General features: G+C 37.9%; 1 protein-coding gene across 9 annotated transcripts in view; it reads left to right on the forward strand.

Moving 5' to 3' along the window:
• Positions 1 to 7740: 7740 nt before the first annotated feature.
• ABCB5 (ATP binding cassette subfamily B member 5) overlaps positions 7741 to 27477 on the forward strand; it is a 41680-nt gene continuing 21943 nt past the window's right edge. Inside the window, exons 1-17 of one of the 9 annotated variants that reach the window (XM_085567773.1) lie at positions 7741 to 7927; positions 8691 to 8757; positions 9785 to 9872; positions 10007 to 10055; positions 10930 to 11074; positions 11509 to 11575; positions 11790 to 11981; positions 13111 to 13282; positions 14267 to 14391; positions 16735 to 16909; positions 17205 to 17318; positions 18179 to 18289; positions 20629 to 20754; positions 21980 to 22183; positions 23428 to 23598; positions 26028 to 26189; positions 26639 to 26863. In XM_085567773.1, coding sequence (XP_085423899.1) covers positions 8709 to 8757; positions 9785 to 9872; positions 10007 to 10055; positions 10930 to 11074; positions 11509 to 11575; positions 11790 to 11981; positions 13111 to 13282; positions 14267 to 14391; positions 16735 to 16909; positions 17205 to 17318; positions 18179 to 18289; positions 20629 to 20754; positions 21980 to 22183; positions 23428 to 23598; positions 26028 to 26189; positions 26639 to 26863 — 2175 coding nt within the window. In that variant the 5' untranslated portion in view covers positions 7741 to 7927; positions 8691 to 8708. The other 8 variants (XM_085567729.1, XM_085567747.1, XM_085567740.1 and 5 more) reach the window with 8 other exon arrangements.

Consider the following 27477-nt stretch of genomic DNA (forward strand, 5'->3'; position numbering starts at 1 on the left):
GAGGCTGTAGCTTTTTGGAGCAGTAGATGTGGTTTTTATTTGTGTAGTGGTCTTGTAGAAGAGGTGTAGTTGGTCTAGTGGAAAAACCCCAGCTGTCTAGGGTTTTTTCCCCCCACAGTGTCTTCTTGGAAACTTGTGGGAAGGCTGCTTCTCTGTCTAGAAATTTCAGGATATATCTAGGTGGGAATGCTTAGCTCCTCCCCACTGGGTAGAGTATCTTACAATGGGCTGATGTTATTCTGAGTCATGAGGTGTGTCTTTGATTACAGAACTGGCTCCTGGAAAGTGTTATCTTTGAGTCATGTGGTAAGACATTGATGGGCCCATTAATAGGAGATAAGGAAAACTGCCCAAAGAGCAACTGCTACACAGATGGTACTAGAAAACATCTTGTCTTTCAATCTCAGATATATATATGTACAAAATACTCTATTGTTGGAAGTGAGACGGTAAAGTAAAAGAGAGAGATCCTCGCCCTCAAGATTTGGCATTATGTTGAGAAATAAAAATATTTAAAAGAAAGTAATTGTCACTTGGTAATTCCCTTTGAGAGTCTGAGACTAAAAAGTGAACTTTCTCTGTGCTGCTCATCCTGCCCAGAATTATGCAGCGCATTCAAAATGTTGTTCAGTTCAAAGACAGCAGCTTGATTGGTGCCATCCTTGTAGTAAAGACATCTGATATTTTCTCCACATGTTTGTATTATGAACTGATTATAATTCACTATCACCTAACTTTTTGATGTGAGATGGTATAGAGTGTTTGAGTAAGACATTTCAGACCCAGAAAGGTTTCATTTCACACAGCTTTGTTCATCCTGGGGTTATATTCATGAAACACTTGCATTCATGAAACAATTGTATCAGGAATTATGTCTACACTGCTGAAAATACATCCATTATGTGCAGAAGAGGTCCATGGACTTCATGGTTTTAACAGCTTTTATCAATTTTGCTCAGAAATAGTCCCTCTGGATGGCCACATTTCTATGGAATACCACTTAGCCTGAGTTTCCTTGGCATCTTGGCAGTGATGTTATATGGAAAGAAAAAAACACAGAGAAACATTTTTGTTGGCTAAAGCTAAGGATATACATTTCATTCTCTAGAATGTATCGTGTCAGTGTAGAAACAAAGCCACAAGGACAATGTTCCACGATGGCAAAAGATGAAAAGAACAAAGAGTGTTCTACAGAAACAAGCTCTTGGGAGTAAACTCAGAAATAAATATTTCCAAAACCAAACCCCACTTTTCATATGAAAGTGAAATAACTGATGCACTCCAAAAAGAAGACAATCTGTATTAATGTCAATGGTCCATGTCAATGACCCTCCCCTGGGTTGTGAAGTCACTGCCATTTGTCCACTTTCCCGTCTTTCACCAGTGGAAACCTTCAACAAAACTGCTGCCAGCTGTTTCACAGACTCAGTTTATTGCTAAACTCATGTCTTTAATCACAATGCAAATTGTTTGTGATTAAACCACTTTCATTTTGTTTTACCCTTCATTATGTTTATCAGCACCACAGAGAAAATGAAGCCGATGAAGATCTCAAAAGACAATCTCATCTTTTCCCAATCTTCAAGACAAAATAATCTATACCAATTTTTTCCTCATAGACAAAATAGCTTGAGCTTAAAAGAAAAAGAAACACCAAAAAGAAATAAATCAAAAGTCTAGACACCAAGAGTTTCATCAGTTATCTGGCCCAGTGCATTTTAATTTTTTTTTCTTTCTTATTGTAATTCAGTAACAGAGTAGATATATAAAACACTGGATTATACTGGTTTTGCAATAGACTTTCAGATTTTTCTATAATTGATTGCATATTTTCCACTATACGAAACCCAGTTCCAACTGTCTTTCCTCAAGGGTCATATCTTTCATATGCCTTCAGTTTCACTTTCTTCCTTAATTCCTATCACCCACATCTCTCTTGGAACAACCAAAATTAGACACAGCAATCCAGCTCAGGACTACACAGAGTGTAGTGACAGTGCTACACAGAGAAAAGACTACTCCATGTGTTTCACATGTGACTCTTCTGTGCTTTTGTCAATTTTGTTTTTTTCATCCCAGTTTGACAGCATTGGCTTCTATTCAGCTTTCCTTCCAGTACATCTCCCATGCAATTTTGTAGAAAAGCTTCCTGTAAAGTCCTCCCCAGCTTCTGCTTATTAGTAGATTATTCCTACACTAAAATCTCATGCTTCTGCATGAAATGTTCTCTTATTTGTGTTTCAAGTTCATAACAAGTTAACAAGTTTCTATTAATTACCAACTCTTTTTATCCCTTTTGTCCTTAGGCTGCCTTTCTATGAGTAACAATAATCCTATTGAGTAAATATAATCTTATATTCAAGCTTTCATTTATTCTGTTATTATTCCTGTCTTTTTCTCTAAATATGAACTACCACTCTCTAAATACTACTACTAATACTACTACTACTACTGAACTACAGAATATCACCATCTCTTTTATGGAAATCCCCTTCTTTGATATTATCCCATTTCTCAGGATGAAATGTAGACATGCCCATCTCCAGTTACTTCTTTTGACTCTTGAAAGAAAATTCTGTTCTGTCACTTTCCAAGAATTTAAGGGGCATTTTATTACCTCTTGTCTCTGTTGCCCACTTAATGCTCCTGAATTGATAGCTGAAAACTCATTGTTCTTTCTCCTGATACAGGATGGAAGGCCCTAGAATTAATTACCTGCTTACATAAGGCAGTTCCTCCTCCCTTTCCCTTTCTTTCCTCCTTGTCTTTCTGAAATATGGGTATAACCACATCCAATCCCCTCAACTATCTCTATAGATCTTTACTGACTTAAGTCACCATTTCCATAATGTATGAAATTTTCTTGGTCAGAGCATACAAAGTTTTCAGCAGAATGACTGCCTTCTTTGCTTGATATGATGTTACTACTTATCTCATGCTATTACTTAGAAGGAAAAAGAATAAAAAACTCTATTTTATAAAAAAACAATTAATCACTCTGGCTTGACTTTCTTTTTAAAGCAAGAGGAATTATAGTAATCTTGGCAAATTCTTCACACTTATCACTTAAGTGTCACCCAGAGCGGACCTACAAACTTCACAGGCAAAAATAAAATGCATTTCCTTGTTTTCATTCTTTGAGAAAATGTGTACTAGAGAACTTGTAAAACTATTTCAGCATTAATTAATTCTTTCAAGTTGTTCTGTTTAGAACTGTTACAAATAAATAGCTATCTTTGATGTTAATGTTTAGTTAAAAGAATCAGATGTGTTCTGGCTCCCCAGTTTCTGGGAAACCACAAATAATAGTTTTACTTGGTTACACGATTAGGGCTTTTGGACAAGAGAGATTTGCTCAGAAAGTTCAAGTTGGGACATATTTCTTTATCTGATTTTTCACTCTTCCAATATTTTATCTGATTTTTCACTCTTCCAATATTCACCTCTACCCAGACATTCTCCATTCAAAGCATCAAATCTCCAATAGCTCTGCAGTTGCCAATGTTACAGCAGAATAACTGCATCATTGTTTCAGTTTGGAGAATTACAATATTTCACTGGCTGCTTCCTTTATTAAGCAGCTTTTATGCCCACCAAAATTCAGTCCCCTAATTCCAAGCACTGTGCCATGACTACAGCTACTCCCAGTGATTACTAACAATTTTACTGTTGAGCTTCAGTGCAGTACATATATCACTGTACTGCTGAGAATATGTGGGAGAGGATTATAACTAATGGGGCCCAAACCCTACAATAGAAATTGTCCATTTTTAGTCTGATTGCCAACAAACAAATGAGAAACCAGGACTTTTTTATCTTAAAGTGATTCTGTCAAGTCCTTTCTGTCTGAATCTCAGGTCACATAAGCAAAAATCACAAAGCAACAAAAACCAAAGTGCAACATGGTCTTTTATAGGTCCTGCCCATGAATTACAAGCCAGCATGAAATATGCAGGTGATCAGCTATAATTAAGGTAATGGATCAAATACTAGCCCTAACTTCTCACATGTGGTTTCTGAATGCAGAGGGGTGTATGGCTGGTCTGTTGGAGAAATCAAAAAGTGGTAAGGTGCTATCATACCTGTATAATACCTGTATAATACAGTACACCTTCTTTGTATTTGACTGTCACTTTGAGGAAATGTTTCAGCAAAGCTGGGTGTCACCTGGTTTTACACACCATGAATTGCATTCTTTTCAGCATTAATGGTTTTCTTGGGGAAACAAGTCCTCATTTTCAGCTTGTGTAACAGGGTGTTTCTGTTTAGGGTGTTTGGGTTGCTTGTTTTTAATAATGTGCTTATAGATAATAGTTTTTAAAAATAGATATATTTTCTAGTTTGTTATGGCTGGTGTTAATTAATGATATTTAGTTGTGTTTAACATTACTCTTCCTGTCAGTGACAATATTTGGACAGATTAACCAAACACATAGAAACATAGGTGTATATTGGCTATTTGGAATAGAATCATTTTCAGATGCATATATTATTTTCCAAAGATAGAAAATATTTTTTGATAAAGGAAGAATAGTATTTCTTCTCCAAATTGCATTATGATACTTTTAACATAATGTGTTCATCCCAAAATTACAAATGCAAAATTGTAAAGAACAGTTTTTTGTGTTGCTCCTCTCCCTTCTATTGATGGGAGTCTTCTCTGTTTTATACATGTATTTTAGTCCAGAATTTTTGCTTCTACAAAAGTATCAGAACACGCTGATTTATTTTTTACTTAAGGATAGAGTGGTTAGCTGTAACTAGACTACAAGATTGTGTTTCTCAGTAAATTTGATGGGAAATATTTTTCCAGGAGATCATTTGTTATTCCTTCTTTTTTAATTTTCTATTTAATCTCTTTGTTTATAGCTTGGTTGAGTTTTTCCCTCTTTGAAGTTGCTCATTATCTTGCATAGAGCATATCATCCCTTCCAAAGGAAGCAATAGGAAAAGGAGGGAGAGAGAAGGAAACAAATTAGTACTCAGCACCCTGTAGCTCTTTTTTCTGCATGATCAGTTCTTCGCTCTTCTCCCACACCCTTTTTGGACCAACTTTTCTATGCAGGGGAACTCAGGCTCTTTCTTGCCAGGCCTGTGGAGTGCAGAGCAATGGATCAGAACTGTAATTGTAACAACTTAGTTGTTACTGTGTGTGAATAACTAATAATGAAGTGAAAGATACTTTGAAAAGTGAAAGTGTCTGTGTTTTGGAGGTATTAAACACTCCCTAGCTGTCAGTGATGCTGAGTACCATATGTGAGTATTTCATAGCTCTGAAATAGAGTCCTAGCAACATTTGTGGGTTCATGCTGCCTCTATTCATCTACTTTGCTATCTATGTGCTCTCAATCCCACAACAGGCGTTTGCTTTCCAGGTGGGATGTCCATCTGTCTAAAATTTTATATGCAAAGATAGTTTCTTCTGAAATTAATAGTTTATGACCAGTTTAAATAAAAAACTGAGATGTGATAAGAAGATTTCTCATTCTAGTTAAGGTGAGTAAGAAGAAAACTTGTTACCTTTGGTGAAGGAAATACTCCATAAAATTGTGAAGCCTGAGGCTGGGACAGCAAAGTAATTTCACCTTGGTGTTTCTGTCTCTTCTAAAAATCTGTAAATTCATATTCTTCATGGCAGCAGAAGCCAAAGGCCTTCTAAATTTTTTGAAACAGAGAACAGATGTGTATATGCATAATATAGGTTTAACACTGAGCCACAGGATCACAGAACCATTTAGGTTTGAAAAGATGTAAAGATTTCTAAGATCATTGAGTCAGACTATTAACCCAGCAATGTCAAGTCCACCACAAAACCATGTTCCTACAGCTGCACACATCTTAAATGCCTTTGGGGATGGTGACAAAACAACTTCCCTGGGCAGCCTGTTCCAATGCTTGACAACATTGGTGAAGATCTTTTCTCGTAATATCCAAACTAAACCTCCTCTGGCAACACTGAAGGCCACTTCCTCATCCTGTCACTTGTTATTTGGGAAAAGAGGCAGATGTACACCTTGCCACAACCTCCTTTCAGGTAGTTGTAGAGAAAGACAAGGCTCCCCTGCACTTCCTTTTCTCCAGGCTAATATAAATTACCTATATATACATACAAGTAATATAAACTATAAGTAATATAAATCCTAGGTAATGCTAATGAGATAAGAAAGTACTAAAACAGTCTGACCATGCAGGTCAGACCATGCAGGAGTTTGACTCTACCTGAACATACAGGGTTCCAGTGGGCAGGAGACAGTAATACCCAATAATGCATTTTCTTCTGAGGTTCTTTCAAAGCATCGTGACCAATGAATGTAACACAAACATAATCTGAATACTGAGTGGGAGGTGGACAAGAGAAGCATAAATTAGTCCAAGTCTTGAACTTGTTACTTGAGAAATATTTCAGCTGAGTAACTAATTTAAATTTCAGCTGAGTAATTAATTTAAATATCTGTGAGTCTTCTCTGGGATACCAGCATTTGGCAAATGGAAGAACTAGGAGTTTATATGTCATAAACCCTAGAGGCATTACTGAAAGCAAATTATGTAGATTATAATATGTGCCAGTGGGGGAGCAGAAGAACTGTTATTTTCTAGGCTTGTGCAGAGAACTTTATTTGTTTACCTGATTTCTTCAGAAGGGAGAAAAAAAAAGACATCAACAAAACCAACCACCACCCTCTCACCTAATCCAAACCATGAAATAGTCTTATTTCTGGGGAAAAAAAAAAAAAAAAAAAAAAAGAAAAAAAAGAAAAAACCAAACAAACAAAATCCCACACAAATTGTGAGGAAGAGGTGAGAACCAAATGAGCAAGACATATTGCTTAGCTTCTCTAAAAACAATTTTGAATCTAGCTGGCTTCAGTTGTTATGTAATTTATAAGTGGAACAGAAAAGTCTTTACTTAATAACAATTCTTAGTTTAAATTTAACAGCATATCTTCAGTCTTATTTTAAATTCTCTAAATGCAGTGATGCAATTTCCCAAATGTGACAGGACCTTGCAGATAACTTTCCCAAATCTGAATGTTTCTCTGGACAAACAACTCTCTAAATACCCCTGCATCTCTGCTTAGCAGCTGAGTTTTCTAGATTTAAATTCATCTAGTTTTAGTAATGGTGAGACTCTGTGTCCAGTTCTGGGCTTCTCAGCAGGAGAGACATGGAGCTTCTGGTGCAGGTCCAGTGTAAGGCTATGAGGATGATGAGGATGCTGGGGCACCTCATGGATAAGGAAAGGCTGGGGGAGCTGGTCCTGTTTGGCCCGAGAGGGATCTCATCAATGCCTGAAAGTATCTGGTGGCAAGAGGACAGAGCATCTCTTCTCAGTGATGCCAGGCAATAGGGTAAAGGGCAACAAGCAGAAACTGGAACACAAAATTCCACCTGAACTTCCATGTGGAAGAACTTCTACATTGTGCAGGTGACCAAGCACTCTAACAGGTTTCCCAGAGAGGCTGTGGAGTCCTCCATCCCTGGGAATACCCAAAATATGTTAATCAATCCTATGTTATGTGCTCTGCATGACTCCACTGGAGCCAGATGGGCCAGATGACATCCAGTGGTCCCCTTCTAATATTAACTATTCTGTGAGAGTCAGGACAGAAGCGGCACTCTGGTGAGGGGCTGATGGGCTCTCCCTGTGCGCTTTGCAGGCTTGGACACCCTCAGGTGGCTTCTGAAGGGTGACAGAGGGCAGGAGCCAGCCTGCATCCCTTATCTGAAGGGCGACAGAGGGCAGGAGCCAGCCTGCATCCCGCAGCAGGTCCCTTATCCTGGGCGGCTCTGCCCGACCTTGATGCGCAGCCCGAGCGGCGGGCGGGCGGTGCCGCCGCTATAAACCCGGGCGGGCGCTGCGGAGCGGGGACCGCGCCGCCGGGGCCACCGCCACCCACACCTGCGGGAGTCTGCGTGGGCTGTGGAGGTGAGCTGGAATAACGAGAGGGGAGGGAAAAGCACCGTCAGAAATCGAAGAGGTCTTTGGTTTTGGTTGTTTGGTTTTGTTTTGTTTTTTTGTTTTTTGTTTTTTTTCATTTTTTTCTCTTTCTCTGATTTTGTTTAGGCATTCTCTTATCAGTTTTACTTTAGGTTTCATCAGATTCATGTTCGGTTTTTCTGCTAGGGATTTTGTTGTTTTTGTTTTTTGTTTGTTTGTTTGTTTTTTTTAACCAGTATACTTGATAGATCAAGAATAAAAGCCTCAGGAGACTAAGTTCATCAGTTATTTACTGTCTCTAAATGCATCCTAGTACCACATGGCATAACAAGTGCGTGTCTTATCATTGTACTCATGTCCATGTTAACGCTGTTTGTTTAGTTCTAATCAAATATAAGGTAATGAGGGAAATCATCTATTCTGTAAGAGATGGTTTACAGTAACTTTTATATTAATGATTTCAGGATTTATCATAAAAGACTACTGAAACAAGCTACTGACCTAAGTCGCCTAGCAATAATATTCACTGTTCTTAATATCTCATTAATAGTACTTATTTTTTCATGCTGTTACTTTTTTTTTTTTAAGTCTTTCTATTTAAGTAGAATAATGTTGAGTCCAAAATGTGATAAGTCATGGAAAAACCCACAGATGTGAAGTCTTTAAATATTTGCTAAATCAAAGTGTTTTGTTTTGGGGGGGGAGGGGGGAGGTTAATTGCAGGTTCTAATTAATGTGACTCTCTCATAAGCATACACCAAAAAGAACAATGAAGGACTATTCTGCAAATTCCACAGAACAGAACCTCTTCAATCCTGGTAAGAAGGAACACCACATGTGTGTTTGAAGAATATGTTCTACAGATTTGAATCTAAAGAATGTTATAAAGCCCTCCTGATTGACATAGTGATTTTGTAGGTGATAAAATAATGAGTTTCCTATGAATGAGTCAATTAAAGCTACACCTATACAATATTTTTTTAGTGAATCATTCCATCAAGTTCAACAAAATTAATTGGCATTTGTAAAACTGTTCAGGAAGGTCCTAGCCTGGGCATGAAAATTCTCCTGAGGTAATCTGGAAAACCATTATCCCTTTTGAATGGTTGTCTCAAACAGCCATTGGAGGCCAACTAACCTTAAAACAGTAGGTAAAAAATTCTATTCATTGTGAGTCACCAGCAAAAGTTAAAGTAAGTGTAAATTGGGAGTGGCTGGTATGGGGAGCAACTTGTCTTCTTTTGTTTTACTGCTGGCTCCCCACTGTGGTTACTAATCTGTTTCCTTATATATATATATTTATGTCTTATTTTATGCATCTAGAACTATGAGATTCCTGGGTAGGACTATGCTTTCATCTAACTTTCTGAAGCTCCCACCCAGCACAAAGGAAATGGGACTATTGCAATAGAATAGTGAATATGGTTATTAGAGTTATGGACATGATTTTTTAGTTAACTGCTATCTATTCTGTGTTACCTACAGCAATTATAGCCTTCACTATAAGCAACTCCACTCATTTTGTGAGGACTTCTCCTAATTTGCATTGAGTTGTGCAGGTATTTGAAGGAATAATTAATTCTTTCTTTTAGTCTTTGATAATCTTTCTGTATAAATACATTGCAATTATAAAAATGAAGTTTCCATCTCAGAAAGGGACATGGAAGATTCTTCTGGGAATAAAGATGAACTAACGAGAAAGAGACTTGTGAATTTCTCTTGAAACTTCCTCCCAAGAACACACAAAAATACTAATCTTTAAATGCAAAAGAACCAGCAGTGAAAGACACAAAAAGGTAGTACAATAGATGGATTGTTATGCTAAAAAGTATTTTTATTTCACAGAATCTGGAAGCAAGGGCTGTGATGATACTTCTTTCCAGCATGAAGAACATGTAGAACAAATAGACCAATTAAAGCCCAGGAAGGAAGTGTAGGTATTTTTTTAACTTAAAGTTAACTGGGTGTACAGGGATGTCAGAGTGGCAGGGGAAAGAGAAGAAGAAGTTAATACAGGTTTGCTAAAAAAAACCCTCATCTTAATTAGTCTTTTGTACTCTACTCTAGGAAGGAAGATAAGAAGCCAGAGAAACAAATGGTTGGCATTCTTGAATTGGTTAGTGTCCTATCTGATAGTCTGCTTTATACTTTCTTTTCTTTATTTGGCATTGTGAGTTGTTTATTATTACAATTCATAGGCAACAAAAAACTGGAGGAGAAGCCTGAGGACTACTGATTCTAGACCTGCTGAGAGCCAGTGATAATGGTTTTGTGGCAGATTTTTGTAGGACAGCTGTGCCCAAAGAAGCATAGCTCTTGCACGTGGACTTGATTACCCTGAAACAAGAGAAGTGTTATTCTTCTGTGGTTTATTCCACGTATGTTTACACTTTATGAGATGGTTAGGCCATCTCATAAAGAATAAAATGCTCTGATTTCAGATTAACCACACCCTGGGATATCTATAGCAGTTTAAATTCACACCCTTCCTCTAACAAAACAAAGCTTCAGGGATAGACAAGTCTTAAGATACAATCTATCTCTGCTGAAAACATTTTCTACTGGTAGGTATAAACCAGGTGCTGGTCAATAACTCACTCTTGTTTACATAGTAGAGGCATTATCTTAGTTAATATGTAGCTCAATGGAACACAAAATACAATATATTCTACAAAGGTCATCATCACTTGCAGGAATGTATTTTTTTTTTCCAGACTGAGAATTGTGTCCTACCAGTGTTCTCTTAGCAGCCTAATTTAAAGATTTGTACTATTGATTGACTTGATTTAAAGATTTTGGGTATTAATTTAAAGATGTGTTGCACTGCTACAAAATCTTTATGTACTCAGTTTACTTTCAGTTGGAGTGCTGCTACTTAGAATATGTGGGTGATGCATGTTCTGCAAGTCTGCCGTACTGTAGCAAATGCATGAACTGTCAGTGTAATGTCACTTTTTTCTCTTTTTTTTTTTCTTCTAATGCTTACATAGTTTCGCTATGCTGATGGGGTGGATATCCTGTTGATGATAGTTGGTTTGGTTGCAGCGGCTGCAAATGGCACTGGAATGCCACTTATGATCATTATCTTTGGAGAGATGACAAACAGCTTTGTGCTAAGTGGCATGCAATACAATGGTAAAAAGTTTAAATTAATCTACATCTTGGCTGTGCTTTGCTACTGAGGCTAAGATTCTTTTTTCCCCCAGACTATACACTGTTACATATCTAAAGAAGTATATTGTGAGCAACACTCATCCTGATGGAAATAACCCAGTCATTTCAATCCATCTTTAATGACTAGACCAGGGCAAAACCAAAGCATTGGATTTGCACTTTATGAATGTACTTTCACTTTATTGAGATAGTAGGGAGTACAGTTAACCTCAGTTATCACTAATTGCTTTAAAAAATGTGTATTTGCCAAATAATTTTGTATTTAAGTTTGTATTTTAAGACTCCACTTGGAAAATACAAAACATTCCCAAACATAATGACGTCTTATTGCCCTGAACCAATTCCTCTATATAACACTTCCACAAATATTCCTACTTCTTATTTACTCTTCACAGATACTTCAGTAAACAGTTCCAGCTGCCTGTCAGATCCAGGTGTGGATATAGAAGGTGAAATGACAAAGTACGTATCTGTAGTTATCCCATTAATAATGTATTGGAGGTTTTTCTTTTACTGTGTTTTCTGTTTGAGCAGAAGCCATGTTTGCCTTCCCAATAATGCATCACAAGCATCAGTATTTACTTTGGTGTGATTAATGAACTAGTTGCTGCTCTGTGTGTCTAACTTCTCTCATGAGCAACATGGTATCACATGGGCTTTTGTTCCCTTATGCCAGGTTTGCTTACTACTATGTGGGAATTGGCTTTGCTGTGTTGATCCTGAGCATCATCCAAGTGTGGACATTTTTGGTTACTGCTACAAGGCAAACTGCAAGGATCCGGCAGAAGTTCTTTTTCTCAGTGCTCCATCAGGAGATGGCTTGGTTTGATACCACACAGATAGGAACACTGAACACCAGACTGACAGAGTGAGGGTTCTGTTTTGGCTTTTTTTTTTACACACATACACACACCACCAAGTATGGCACTTAAAAGAAAATTGACATTTATCTCTGCAGAGAATAGACTATAGAGAGTTAAAAAAAAAAAAAAATCTACCAAACCTAAAGTGTGAAATATTACAGATCAAAGTGAGAAATTCATTATCCTTTTCAGCTTCATTTGTGCAGTTTGTGATATGTGCATTAGAAGGTGGTTTCCATGAAATGCCTGACACTGGCTTTCTGAAGTCATTGAAGTACTTATTCAGCCACTGCTAAACAAACAGCTCTGCTGTCTCCACCTAGTTTATAAACACCAAGAGCTAACACTTAATTGAATGGAAATGAGCCTGTACTTCAGTATCAGTACTCGTACAAGTATCGCCTGTACTTTTATCTCAAGCAGAGTCTAAACAGCCAGTTAAAGTCTTTGGAGTTGTTCCATAAACTTCAGTAGATTTAAGGGTGAGGACTGTAGTGCCCATGTGCTATGGGATTATATGTGTGACCACTACTTTTTTTAAAATTCTTTTTTTTTCTAGATTTTATAGTAGCTTTGGACACAGATCTGTCCTCAAAAGTGTATGAGAAGCTTAAATGAAACAACTCTCAACTCTAATATCTGTATGTTCAGGGAAGAAAATTTGTGAGAAAAATGGAGGTTATTCCAAATAATGGTATGATGGAATAGAGGTAGCTCTTCACCTGAGTCAGTGGCCAAAATTACCAACATAAAATGCATCGGAGGGCTGAGCAGAAGTCATTTAGAGATGGTCAAGATGGGTGAAGAGGCTGCTTGACTGTTTACTTATACTGCTCCATCTGGATGCCAGATGAGGAAACTAGGTCATTGGTGACCTAGTGACATGGCACAGAAACAGCAGAGAATGTTGAGGGTACAGAAAATTAGTCAAAAAAACAGGAGGTTTCTGCTGCATTTAGACTACAGAAGAGCTTAATGGTAGACCTCAGTAGCTGTGGTTAGGAGTTTTCTTTTGCCAGTTAGGAAATGGCAAAGCTCCTGACATGAGGCCACACAACAAGAAAAGGGGGGAGGGAGTCAAAATGAGAATCATTCTAAACTAACAAATCTTTTTTTTATTATTGTTATTTAAAGTGACATCAACACCATTCGTGAAGGCATCGGAGACAAGATCAGTATATTTCTGCAGTTTTTTTCCACATTTGTGTCAGGGCTTATTATAGGATTCATCTATGGGTGGAAGCTGACACTGGTGGTTATGTCAGTCAGCCCACTACTTGCTGCATCAGCAGCAGTCTGGTCAACTGTAAGTGTGTTGGGATTTTTAAACAAAGAAACCAGAAAAACCTTACAATTCTTATGCACAGAAAAGGGGCAGAGAATGAGAGAAACCTAATGTGGTTTATAAGTTGGGAGGTTGGTCCCACTCTTACTTTGATTTCTACTCCTCCTGCAGCCTTTCTCTGGGCTCCCAAGCGCACTCTTGTAAGTTGTGTTCCTTCTGCCTGCATATCCTGTCCTCAATGCCATGTTGCAGGAGGATAATCTGCATCAGAGCATCTTTCTGGCACAGCATTTTCCTCATGGCAAACACTGGGGAAGCCCTCGCTTTTGCCTCCCAGCACAAATGCCTTTCAACCTCTTTCCATCTGCACATGCATGTACTACATCTCTTGCAAATAATTTACCAAGTTTCATGCTGTTTACAGAATAAACCTATACAGCTATGCAGATACATACAGCTGCTGAAAACTGAAGTTATATGAATCAGTGAAATGGCTGGAGAGGTTTCCCTTTCAGATAGGAAAACTTTCCCCTTATGCAATGTTTAACCACATTAATGTGCATGGCTCATACCCCTGAAGGGCTATTTATATAATTTTATGGGGTTTTTCCTACCTGAAGCATCACAAGCTAAGAAAATGAATGTTAATGGCTACAATGTGATTGTCTTGCTTACTTCAATATCTGCCGGTGCTCTAGTGTCTGAACATCTCACACTCAGAGCAGCTGCAGCACACCCTCCATCACTTTTCCTAGTGTAGTTTGTAGGCTTGGGAGGAATGTGGATCGATCAGGAAGCTCACCTGATGTTTGTGTAGCCTTTGATTGTAATGAGGAGACAGTGATAAATTGAACTCTATTTGAGGGAAATTCAGGGTATGGGAAGGAGCTGACCCTCACGTTGCTAAAGTCTGATCTTGTGCACCTTGTGTGATTGTTGTTATTCACCAAGACGGTGTGTGTATTCCTTCAGTAGGCTGCAATAACATTTGTTTTCCAACTTTAGCTCCTGGCATCGCTTACTGCTAAAGAGCTGTCTGCTTATGCCAAAGCAGGAGCTGTGGCAGAAGAAATTTTGACAGCAATCAGGACTGTTGTGGCTTTCAATGGACAGCAGAAGGCATTAGAGAAGTAAGTTTTTTAATTAATACTCGTATTTAAAATATGGCAAGGAATTTTAATTGTGGGTTTGGTTTATGTTTTTTTTTTGTTGTTGTTGTTTTTGGTTTTTTTTGTGGAGGGGCACAAGGATGAGATTTTCCTTTGTGTCATTTTGTCTTTCTATAAGTGGATGAATCGGGTGAAAACAAAGGTGTGCAAATAGACCTAGTCAGTGAGTATAGGATACTTGGTGCTGTCACTGCAGCAGAGATGAAGATTTTTCCTTTGACTAAGATCTGGAGTTGAACTGAATGTGAAAGTGGTGGAAAGTGGTGACCCCTGAGTAAGATGCAATAAAGCATGCAATCAGTTGCTTATCTTCTTCTGCTAGTGTTCTGGTCTTTGATTACTGAGCTTATTTTTAAACTACACTGTATAACAGCCTTGGGTAAAATCAGGTTACTGGCTTTTACAATGATTTGCAGCTTTAATGATTTGCAAACAACATCTGTAGTTTTCCAGTATTGGCCCTACTCACACATAGAAGGCAAAATTATTGTGGCTGGCCACAAACTTGGACATGCATATCAGATAACTCAACAAGCATAAGCAATACATTTTTTATACAAATACAAGGCATCACTGATTCCCTGCAGTTGGGAAAGGCAAAGCAGAAGACCTGATCCATATGCCCCTTGAAATTTTTCTATCTTTTTCAACTCATGTTTGCCTTTGTCTTGTGCAGAATTTTTAAGGTAGTGTCAACCCTAGCTTAGGATCCTACAGCCTGTTCCTGCATTTGCTTCCAGGGACTGAGCTCTGACTGTCTTATAGCACTGTCTTCTGCTTATTGGAATTTGTTTTTAAGATGCAACAGTATTTGGACTGTTCCTGTTTGTAGAGTAAAGGCAAAAAAAGCCCTAAAATGACCTAGACAAGTTGCCCCTCCCTGCCCCTCCCAGTCTTCTGTAATTACCAGTATCTGAAAATTGAATGACAGGAGCTGTCAATATTAATTCAAAATACTTTGACTAAAGACAAAATAATTGATATCTGAGTTAAGTAAAGCCTTTCCTTTTTATGATTAATCGGTCATTCTCTTCCACTGTTCTACTTCCATTTAATATAAAAACCCAAACCAAACATAGTGGCTCCCCCAGGAATATCTTCTACTAGGGACAAACTCCTAACAGGGAGTGCATTTTTTCAGATAGTGGATTGTGACTCCTACGTAGCTCTTGAATGCTGACCTCAGAGCCAGGAAAAACATTCTTTCACTGCACAGTGCTTCCACTGACAGCAAAATTTACTCTTGCAAGAGATCTTCAGTCACCTTTAGTTTCTGGCAGTGGCTTGGCTTTTCCTCAGTATTTGAGTGATCACCTACCTGTATTAATTACACTACTTAAATACAGTACCCATTTCCCTGGAAGACCTATGATGCTGCTGACTCAAATTTAGGTTTTAAGAGCACAATCAAGTCAAAATATTTCAATGTTTGACTAACAAATACTGCACTGGTGGCATCTTAGAAATTTACATTAACAAAATTAATGCAGTTTTTTTTAAGATTGCTTCTCAGCTGAATGAATTGCATGTCTTCCTATGATGGGGTTGTACTTTATTGGGAAAAGAGTGCAAGCTACTGACCATGATGATAACAGCTAGAAAGTTACACTATTCCTAGGCTACAGTTTGCATAATGAGCTTGAGTAAATGAAACCTATTTGCTGAAAACTATGGATGAGTGCATGAATTTGAACCATCCTTAGAAAAAATAATTCTCTTGTTGAACTTCTTAGTCTCCATACTGATCTTCTGCATCTACTGGTTATATATGTTAATAAGTAAACTGAACAAAGGGAAAAATACTTAACATCCCAAAATGGCCAGTAAGAGAACAACTTTGCATTTGGAGGGAGCTCTTATTTATCTTCTTCCCTATTGCCTGGGGTTTTAGGAGGATTTTATTTTTATTTTGCTTGTTTTAAATGTGGCCAGATAACCTTTACCTTTGTGATAAACAATGCTGCTAAAACCTTTTCAAGGTTTCCTTTCAGCATCAATGTAAACAATGAGTTCAAGAGTGCTATTGTGTCTTCCATTATGATAACAAAGTTGTGGTGCTTAATTGTTTTCTGAATGTCTTCCATAACAGTATGCCAATATTGTTGGCATATGTCAGAGTAGATTTATTCAAATTAATTACCCCCCTAATAGTCCTCTGTAAAAAACTCAAAAAATAACCTATATTCTGAGATTATAATTAGTTTTCTTACATAAATCCTTTTAATTAAGAAAAGAGCACTGGAAGTATTAACCAGAATGGCATGTGGTACCTATCAAATTAATGGTTTCCTTACTCACTTTCAGATATGATGCTAACTTGGAGATGGCTAAACGTGTTGGAATGAAAAAATCCATTACCACTAACACATGCCTAGGTCTTTCACAATTTTTTATCTTTGGATCCTATGCCCTTGCATTTTGGTATGGGACCAAGCTCACTGCTGAGGATCCACATTATGACATTGGCCGTGTGTTAATTGTAAGTACAGCAATGCAGCTTTGAAAAATGTTCTGTATCTTCAGGGAAAGTTATGCAAGTGGTGTCTCTGTTTTCTGCCATATGCTTGCTAAATTAGCAGTTAGAGACTCAGTATAAAACAAATGAATGGTATTAATCTTGCCTAGCTTTTAATAAAACAAGTTTGATTGTCTTGGATTTTATTTGTAAGGTGGGATGAATAACCTAGAGCTGATGCTGAAGTCTTTCTAGTGCCCATGTAGGCACTGGTGGCACTGTAATCATTGATTGCAGCGCTCCTCTCCATCTCCCACAGGTGTTCTTCTCTGTGCTTGTTGGAGCTTTCTCCCTGGGCCAGGCAGCTCCTAACCTGGAGAGTATGGCCAATGCACGTGGGGCTGCCTATGAAGTATATAAGATTATCAATAAGGTAAACACCTAACTGGATAGGATAGAAGCCTTTCAACCAACTTAGCTTCCACTCCTCTTTTTTTTTTTTTCCCTTGAGAAATGTAACAAAAGTGGCCTAAAGCCCCAACTCTATAGATATTTACTACAGAAACCTATAATATTTTTATTGATCTAAAAAAAAACCAGCGTCTTTGTTACAGTGAGAACTGGAAAACCTGGCATGTGTGTCTGAGATATATGATTGAGGTTTTTTCTCTAATATTAGACTTCCAGCTCCAGAAGGAAAGTAGCATGGCACTATACTAATTTTTAAAAATGCATGTATGCACAATTCAGCTGAGATGGGGTTTACTGCAGAGGGGAATTGGTGAAGAAGGGGTTAATATCACTATTGAAAGTTATAAGGATAATAATCTGTAATGCTGATGTTGCTATAAAAGAAAGCTTTTCCATGTCATTATCTTGATTTTGCAGTGGTATGCAGCAATTGCATATCTGTGTATATAAAATATTTTAAAGTAGGACTCAAAAGTTCATGGAGAAATGGCTACATCATTCTTTTTGATATGAGTATAAAACCCTCCTATACAGATCACTGAGGCCCATGTTTTGGTTGCAAGACAGTGCAGTTAAATTCTGCAATTATAGATTTCCTGCTATGGATTTTGTTGCTTTTGAAAATGTACTATATTTGGCAGGTAGTATTCACAATTTTATGTTCCCCCATATTCAGCATTCTTCAGGTAAAATGCTGCAGCTCTGCAACTATGTACTGCAATATAAACAAGCATTTGAGAAAGTAAAGAACAATGCATGTAGCAGAAATAACAGTTCCAAAAGTGAAATAACCACCAATTTATTTTACAAACCTCTTTCCAGAAGCGGCTCATAGATAGCAGTTCTAAGGAAGGTTACAAGCCAGACAAGATCATAGGAGAAATTGAATTCAGAAACATTCATTTCAGTTACCCTTCCAGACCTGATGTTAAAGTAAGTGTTCTGTTTAGACTACTGAACTTACTCAGCCTGTGGCCATGTTGTTTGTCTAATTTTGTTCTTGAATGCCAAATGCATTCCTGTTTTGGGGGATGGGGCATAACTTTCCCCCCACTGATGCACAAAGAAAAGCTCTAGATCTATTGTCATTGTGTATGTCATTCTCTTCTGCAGGACAAATCTAATATGTGTTGCACCTAGTCTGAATTTCTATGAAAAAGAGTTTTGATAAATCAAACAAGATTTTTCAAAATCTTTCATTAAGGCTTCCAGACTTTGAGCAGTTAAAACAGAATTTTTTTTTTTCCAGTTCCTTGACTCCTTGGAGTTACGACATCCCATGTGAAAAATAATCGGAGATAGACTTTCAATGCATTGATTGCATATTGTTGTGAACATATCCTAAATGTACATTTGGAAGTCAAACATTGTTCGGGCATATGTTAAAATTGCTGTTCAAGAAACTAGCCTGCTCTTTGCTTGTTCAGTTTGCATTAGTGACCTGTGTACATCATGTCATGGTGATTACTTTTGTGGTGACACAGTTGGTTTGACCTCTCTGCCATATTTGTTTACAATCTTTTAAACACCTTGATGAAGGTGAAAAGAAATTTGCTGCTGTTGTTTCTTCCTTGGTGAAGAACAAGGTGGAATAGATATTTTAAATGTCAACAATTAAAACCTTGATATGCTGATTTAGTGCTGAGCATGGGAATGTTTATACTTCTCTGGCTGTTTCTTCAGGTGGCTTTTCCCAACTCAGTCTTCTAAGGTCTGTCCCATTGTGCATCAAATCCCCTTCCCGAACAGTGGGATATCTGGAGGGCAGATTCAGAGCTGGGCTTTCTCCTTAACTGAATTTTGTACAATGCATGCTTTATCCCTCTCGGCTCAGAAATATGAAGGGACAGAGCAGAGTCTTCGTTCTTCTTTCTAAAAATCCTGTTCAGACTGCTGCACTATGTTGTGGGCCAGCACACCAAATGGGAGGGAAATAAGAAATATTTCTCATCCTTCCCAAATCTGAGTCAGCATCTCTCCCTACTAAGAGCGTCAATGTTATTTAGTAGGGCCAAAAGGAATCAGCAAAGCTGTGCAGAAGTTACCCACAATCTCTCAAGCAGTTGATACAACACAGTATAATCTTACCTGTCCAGATTAAACTAAATCAGAGATCTAAGGAGTACAGTTACTATTAGTTTTAATCTTGGCAATGCATTGCTTGATGAAAGAGAGTTAGAATTAGCCTAATGTGTGGGAGTAATTATTTGCATCTGGAGATATTCTGGTACCTAGAATAAAGTTAATTCTTGATAATGCAGGCACCAAGATATCAGCTTCCTGGGAATATAAAACTGGGTGGATGTAATACAGGGAGAGGAGAGGAATATTGCAACTATTTTAATCTCTCATTGCAAAAACATGTGTAGGCAAACTTATAAATCAGCCTAGTATAAACAAGAGAGTTCCCATAGCAGCCAAATATTTTGGCAACTACACAGCATTACTTGTAATGACATGGCCATCTTTTGAGGTAAAATGTTCTCTAAATGTGAAAATAGCAAAAATGATATCTTTAGCTGCAGCTACTCCCCAGGTTTTTGAGGCTGTTAACAATAAGGAATGGGATTTATTAAGGGCTTCCCAACAATTACTTTGTCAAAACAGCCATTTATATTTTAAAAATAGAAGAAAGCAGGCTTGGTTTTCACTGATATCTTTTAGTACCTGAAAATTATTTTCTCTAAGATTCATAATCACTATGCTCTGGAAAAATGGAGGATAGCAGGATAATTTAAGACCCAAGACTGCTACCAGATCACACAAATCAGAGAAAATTAGCTATGAAGTTCAGAGTAGTGTGGCTGTGTCTATACTAGTTTGAGTGTGCTGGGGAATTTTCCCAGGCAATGGAATGCAATGGTCTATGCAAGGGAACTCTTAAAATGTTTCCTGGCATGAACTTGGCCTGTTCCAGTTATCAATCTTCTCAAAAAATTCCCAGGCTTGTTTTGGTAGCCAGAAGGATCTAGGGGCCATTCCCAAAAGGCAGGTTGCATGCAGCCATCCTGTTTCAAAGGCTAGTACATTTCACAAGCATAGGTGAAAGGTGTTTTCCTATCAGCACTCCAGGATATTCCCAGGTACAATTATTATATTATTGTTGCAAATAATACAATACAATTATACAATTGTATTATTAATGTTGTCATACTTTCAAACTGCAGCCCTCACTACTGCCTTGATAGCAACAGCTTCACTTACCTTGACAGACTGTTCTCTACTCAAACTTGTTAAATTAAGATATATTTTATTTATTTATTTATTCACAGATCCTCAAAGGTCTAAACTTGAAAGTCCAGACTGGCAAGACCATTGCTTTAGTTGGTGCCAGTGGCTGTGGAAAAAGCACTACTGTTCAGTTGCTGCAGAGATTCTATGATCCTGACCAGGGAGAAGTGAGTGTTTGCAAAGGAATTATAAAAAGTCAGAGCTATTAGGACATGCATAAGTTTCCCATATTGACCTGAACCTTCTTGTCCATTTTGACTGAATTTCACCATATATCTGTATAGTTCATATTTCCACATGGCTTGACTTCATTATTCTGCTCCTTCTTACAGTACTACATCTCAAATAGCCAATGCTACAAGTCTTGGAGTAGACTTACAAGATCTGAATTTAAAATAATTATCAACTGTTCATTTTTAAAATTTCCTAAACATTTTTAGGCAAAGCATAATCCAACAAAGTCCTGCTTACATTCATTTTCATTGATTGTAAGCTAAAACCTGGCCAGAGTTTTCCTATTTTAAATGGTTGATTTCTTGGCTTGTTTTTCACTATCTGCTAACTCACAGCAGAAGTTTCCATCATTATGCATGATATGTGTTCTACCACTAAACACTAAATCCACTTGGTAAATGTTGCCATACTTGCCACATGAAATTTCCAAAGGAAAAAATAAGAAAAATTAAACAATGTATTTTTAAGGAAATTTGATTTTTATTCTTGATAGTTGAAGGATCTTATTTAATAGTTGTTGCTGCTAGTTGAAAGTAGGTAAGCATTTCAAATACAAAAAATTGAACTGTCACTATATAAGGTATCAAGGCAGCTGTTTTCATCATAGTTCTTTCTTAAACTTGGTTTTCCTGTGGCTGTTCATTCCTGCCCCCATGCCTCATTTTGCTGTGCCAATGCCAGTGTTCAAAGGACCACACTGCAAATTACCTAGATAAAAATAATTTTCCCTTTCCTTTTAGTCAACTTGAACTCTCTTTGATCTGATGTTAAGCACACCCACAGAGATGATTTTGTAGCTGCAAATGTGAGGATATCAAACTGGCACATGGGCATGAGAATCATGTAAAAATTGTGCAAGGGAGATGTAAAATTCTTAAGCCAACTCAGACACGATGGTTATTGGGGGATAACAAATGGGGGGAAAAAAGGCCCCTAATATCTTCTCTGTTTATGCTGCTCATCATCATTTTCCATCTTGTGCAAGGAATAGGAAAACTGCAGTTGTAGCTTCTCCCCCAACATAGTTTTCTATTAAAGACAATAATTTTTTTTCCTGGACCTTCTGGCTGATACTTCATTCAAGTAAGAGTAATTAATTGCTTTATTATGAACAGAGTGCATTTCCTTGATTTCTTTGACACACTCTTTTCCTCTCAGATTACCTTAGATGGTCGGGATATTCGGACCCTTAATACAAAGTGGCTACGAGAAAATATTGGCATTGTGAGCCAAGAGCCTGTTTTGTTTGCAACCACAATAGCTGAGAACATTCGCTATGGCAGAAAAGACATTTCTGATGCTGAAATTGAGCAAGCAGCCAAGGAAGCCAATGCTTTTGACTTTATATCTAGACTGCCTGATGTAAGTTCATGAACTTACTTTGAGTGTAAGAATAAAAGGTCCATTTAGGCTGATGTCCTGTTTCTGAGAGGCAGAGCATGGGAATTGAAGTTGTAGTATAACTTCTTAAAATATACTTTTTGTCTCCACTAGCTTTCAGTTTAGAGAGTTTTTCAACTAGATATTGTGCCTTTGGTTGCTCTCAAAGGACCTGTGCTGGAGTATGGGAAAAAATGTCAATGCCTTAAGTCAGGAGAAAGGAAGCTTCACAGCTGTATTACCATCCCTACCCATCTCATGAGGCATAGAAGAGTTGGCTTTTAAAAAGAAGAACCAGAAATCCCAAGCTCTTTGTCAGGAGCTGTCTGTACATTCACAGGAAATGGGGGGAGTGGGTGGAGGTAAATAAGTATTCCCTGAAGGAAATAATTATGCCCTTTTAGCAGGGCATGTTACAAAGCTCTTTCTCTGCCTGAGATTCACAACTCTGAGCCCTCTCTTAGCAGTAGGTGCCTAGCTCCCTTCAAGATGGGGCTAAGAATTCAAGATGGGTCAAGCATTCTAAACACATCCTCATAAATGGATAATATATCCTTGCCTTTACTTCTGAAGTAAAAAAATGTGGGAAAATTGCCCACCTGGGATTTGATTTCAAATCCTTTTACTACTTTAGAGAGCTTGGCCCCATCTCTCAAGCATGTGCCATTTCAAGCATGTCAATCTGTTCCAGGAATCCTTCTTCTCAGGAAGAGTGGTTTGTTCATATTTACTCCTTAATAGCTATATAATAAAAAACTACAGTGGACTTTGAGACCTGTGACTTTGCAGTACGTGATATGGTCAGTAGGAACCAAACCATGGCTCCAAGGGGGAGTGTCTCAGATTCAAAGGAGGCACACTATTGGTGCATCCCTATAATTCCAAAGCTTTTGGAAAGGTAGGCAGTCCTCAGAAAATATAGCTATCCTATTTACAGGCTTGCCTTGAGAAACCCCAGGGTTTGGAGCACTGAGTGAGAAATAAAGATCTTTAAAGAACCATAAATTCAAAGTTAGGCAGACACAATATGTGGGGGTAGGAGGGTTTGGCTAAGGACCAGTTGGATGGACGTTCTTCCATGTTTGTTCTGCCTGTGCTCAAGTCAGCTGGAAGAAGCTACATCTTCTAGCAGATGAGTACTTGGGGTTGCACTGAGAAGTGAGGATTTGAGATGTCTCACTCACAGAACTCTCACATAATTTCTCTTCTGTTCTCTCCTTTATCAGAAATTTAACACCATGGTGGGTGAAAGAGGGGCTCAGCTGAGTGGAGGACAGAAGCAACGAATAGCTATTGCCCGTGCCCTTGCAAGAAATCCCAAGATTCTTCTTCTGGATGAAGCTACATCTGCATTAGATACTCAGAGTGAATCCATAGTACAAGCAGCTCTTGATAAGGTAGGACTCACTGAAGCTGGCAGCTGCCATGAAAAAGTGCAACAAGCACTTAAGAAAACATAATGTACAACTTTCAGCACAGACTTCCATCAGAATCAAGAGCAAGACTTCCATCAGAATCAAGAGCATTGGAAAATAACATTTGGATGGATGCTCAATTTCAGTGTTTGTTTTAACAGAGTTTGAACCATCAAAAATTTATTGGAAAGTCAGGTTTAATTTTTTAGGCGTTTTGGCTTTGGATTATTAATAATTATGAAGACAGTCATGTGGAAATGTAACTCAGGTCTCCTGCACTCTTTCCCAAATCATAATTTTTCATTTTCTGGTAAAACATTGAGGGCATCTCATCAAGGAAAGGTAGGAGGACAGAATGGCCTTTTTCAGGTGGATTAATAGCAAAGTATTGATACTGATATCCCTAGTATTTGTTCTTTATTGAATAATTGCTTCATAATTTTCAGAAAGATCTTGAAATTTAGCTATTTTCATTATTTTCCTGCTTTTATCAGTCCCACAGTGCTAGGGTGGGTGCTGCTGCAGAGCAGAGCTGTCAGATCTTGTACCTGATCAGCACAGATCTTGTCTCTGATCAGCACAAAATACCTTTCTCACAGCCCACCTTCAGCAGCAGTTTCCATCAACATACAGTAGAACCCATAGGCTTTGATTGAAAAAGAACTTCATGGTTTGGCTTGAATGTTTTTTCTTTTGTCTAATATTTATTTTAATGTATTTTTAAAATGAGGTGAAAAATCCTGTCTTTAATTTCAGTAGTTATGCAGAGAAATACGAATTACCATTACAGCTCAAGGGAGATACAGAATTTGTCATTTTCACTTGCTAGTGAGTTTAAATCTGAGGAAAAGTGCAGATCTTTGTTATAGTAATGTAATTCTGGTGATATTAGTATTGAGGTAGCATGTAGATGCAAAAATAATATTCATATAATCTTTCTTTTATGTGTTTTGGTTTTGGGTTGGTTTTTTTTATTTTGTAATCAAGTACTTAGCTTTTCCAGAAGCTTATTGTTTCATTTAGTGTATAACAGAGGGAGGTCAATCAATTAAGTGGACTCTTTCTCATCCTTCTTCGTGTTGTTCTCAGAACACATCAAAATGAGCCCTGAATCATAACTTACTCATATTTTCACAGCATTTTGATGTCCATCAGTGTAATCGCCTAATGAAATTTCCAGATTTCAACATCCCTGAGTGGAAAAAGTGGTGCTACTATTGTTCATTATTTTTACAGCTGAGGAGCAGAGATGATAACCTCATGAACGCTCACTGTTTCTGGGCATGCAGTTCCTTGTAGCCAGCTGTTTTTAGATCACTTTCCACCCTATAAAGCATTTTGCTAATTCTGATCACAGCTCCCAGCTGCAGTGGTGAGGGCTTTGTGTGTTAGGCCAGAGGCATAAAAACCACCCTGTGGCAGACTTGCTGTGAGTGACTTGCCTCGGGTCCATGAGAATGACAGGCGTAAGAAGAAGAATTCTAATTTCCATGGAAGCAGTCCTCTACTGCAGACAGCCTCACCTTCCTCATGCCCCTGCTCCTGTGCCCATATGATGTACAACTTCTGTAGCAAGAAACTTCCAGCAGGTTTCAGGTTCACAGAACATACTTGTTGCATGAGGTTCCCTTGGATCTCTCCTCCTGCCAAGCTGGCATCTGCTGCAGCCATCAGGGTGGAGGGAAGCCAGCCTCTCCAGCAGTCACAAGGAACACAAATGTGTTCATTTGCTGCACGGGGGCTGTGTGTGCCTCTGGTCTGTGTGAGAGAGCTGGAGAGGGGTAGAACATGTAACCTGCTGACTGAGACTTCAGCAGCTCTTTCTGCAAATTTATAATCCAATAGGATTATTGTCAAATAAATTTGTTTCTGAAGGGAGTGGCTCAAACCCATTTTTTATGCAAATTTGCTCCTCTGTGCTTTCCTGCTAAGTCTTGTCAGCAATTATGCTGATGTACTTCCAAAAATTTGCAAGGACAGTATATGAAGAAAATATCTGCTCTTTATATATTTGCTGTCCTAGCTTTGTTTTCAGAAAGATCTCACTATTCTCATGACATTTCCCCATCATGCTTAGGTGCACATGGAAACATGTTGTGAGCAACTTTAGCTCAAACAGTTCAGATGTTATAGAAGTCAAATAATAAATAAGCATTAATTATGGTCTTTAATACTTGTTGCCTGTCTAAAAGATTAATGTGGCTTTCTCTACCTAAATTAGTCAAATGAAACTGTCCTTGGACTGCTAAGCAAGGACACTAAACCAGGAAAAAATAATAATATTTGATTTTAAAAGAAAGAAAAATATTTCTAAGGTTTTGGTTTATTATATATTACAGGTGGCTAAGATAACTTATGTACTATTTTCTTGCACATCTTAACTGTAACTGGGTTTTTCGTGTTTCTGTAAGGCTCGGGCAGGACGTACCACCATTGTGATTGCTCACAGACTGTCTACCATCAGGACTGCTGACACTATTGCTGGATTTGAGAAAGGTGTCGTGGTTGAGCAAGGGACACACAGTGAACTGATGCTGCAGAAAGGAGTCTACTATTCCCTTGTAATGCAGCAGGTAAGGGCAAATTTATTTGCTTTCTTTCTCCATTTCACAAAGTTGTCAAATGGTTGGTGGAGCTATTTTCTCTCTAGTTCCTGCTTGGTATCCAGCTGGCAGCTGCTCAGTTATTCTAGTCTGGGCACAGACACAGGCTTGGAATTCTTGGGGGTTTTATCCATAAGCTGTTCCTATTTATGCAATCCAATTTGACAAAAAACATAAGTGAGTTTAAGGCACAGACTGCATTGTTATGGTGTAGCCATAGAGGTGTTAGATTCCAGGTGGATAAAGGAAAAGAGGGGGACAAAATCATAATCAAATAGTCTACTGCTCTGCAATTGCAGACTGAAATATCTGTGCCCTATAGACAACTACAGTTACACAATTGAAACTGCAGTATTCAGGAGGAAAAAAGTCTTTCTAGTCAAAATGCCTTGTAAATGTATATCCTGAATTCTCACTAGGGTTGTACCAGTGATGTTCAAGATAATGCCTCATCAGAAGATAGTGAAGGCACAGAATCTGAAGAATATGAGGAAAACATAAATCCTGTGGAAAAGCTGACTCTTCAAAATAATTTTGAAACCCCTGTGATACCAGGCAGCATAAGAAGAAGATCCAGCAGATATAAGAGCAAGAGGAGTTCATCTAAAAATCCCTTTGGGAAAAAGAAACAAAAGGAGGTGGAGGTTGGTATTAGAACTGCAGTTTAGAATTTTGATTATAAGATGTAAGCATAAACAAAAACCACATAATTTGGAGTATTTTTAGATGGCTGTCTTTTACTCAGATGCTATTGTAGTCAGTACTCACCAGACTGAGTGTCTGAGGACAATTTGTCTTAACAAAGATCTTCATTTTAACACTACTGATTTAATGTAGAACTGGAATAAAAATTGCTATTCATTTGTCACATTACTTTATAAAATTTAGGAGAATTATTTCAGTGGTAGAGATATTCTAATTTAAGCTAGTTATGAGATTTCATTTGCAAGTTACTTTACTTCCTGGTACTTAATGTTGTAAATGTTGCTGGATAATATAATCCCTGGAGTGTGTGTACCCAAATTGAAGGCACTTTGGGGTATCATACTACATTTATATCAAGCAAAAACAATTAATCAAACCCCTGATATTTTGAAGAGCATTTTCATTAAAAGAGCCATTTGGTCTTTATGTTTTAGTATATGCTTCAGCCTTGCAGGGCCTTTACAGGTAAAACAACTTAGTTGACATATGTCATACATCAATAAAAGTCACATGGGAAGTTTGGAGTTAAGAAAAATTATATTGTTTCATCAAA

This window comes from Lonchura striata, chromosome 2 (genome assembly GCF_050655825.1).
Source record: "Lonchura striata isolate lonStrDom1 chromosome 2, ASM5065582v1, whole genome shotgun sequence".
Taxonomy (NCBI): domain Eukaryota; kingdom Metazoa; phylum Chordata; class Aves; order Passeriformes; family Estrildidae; genus Lonchura; species Lonchura striata.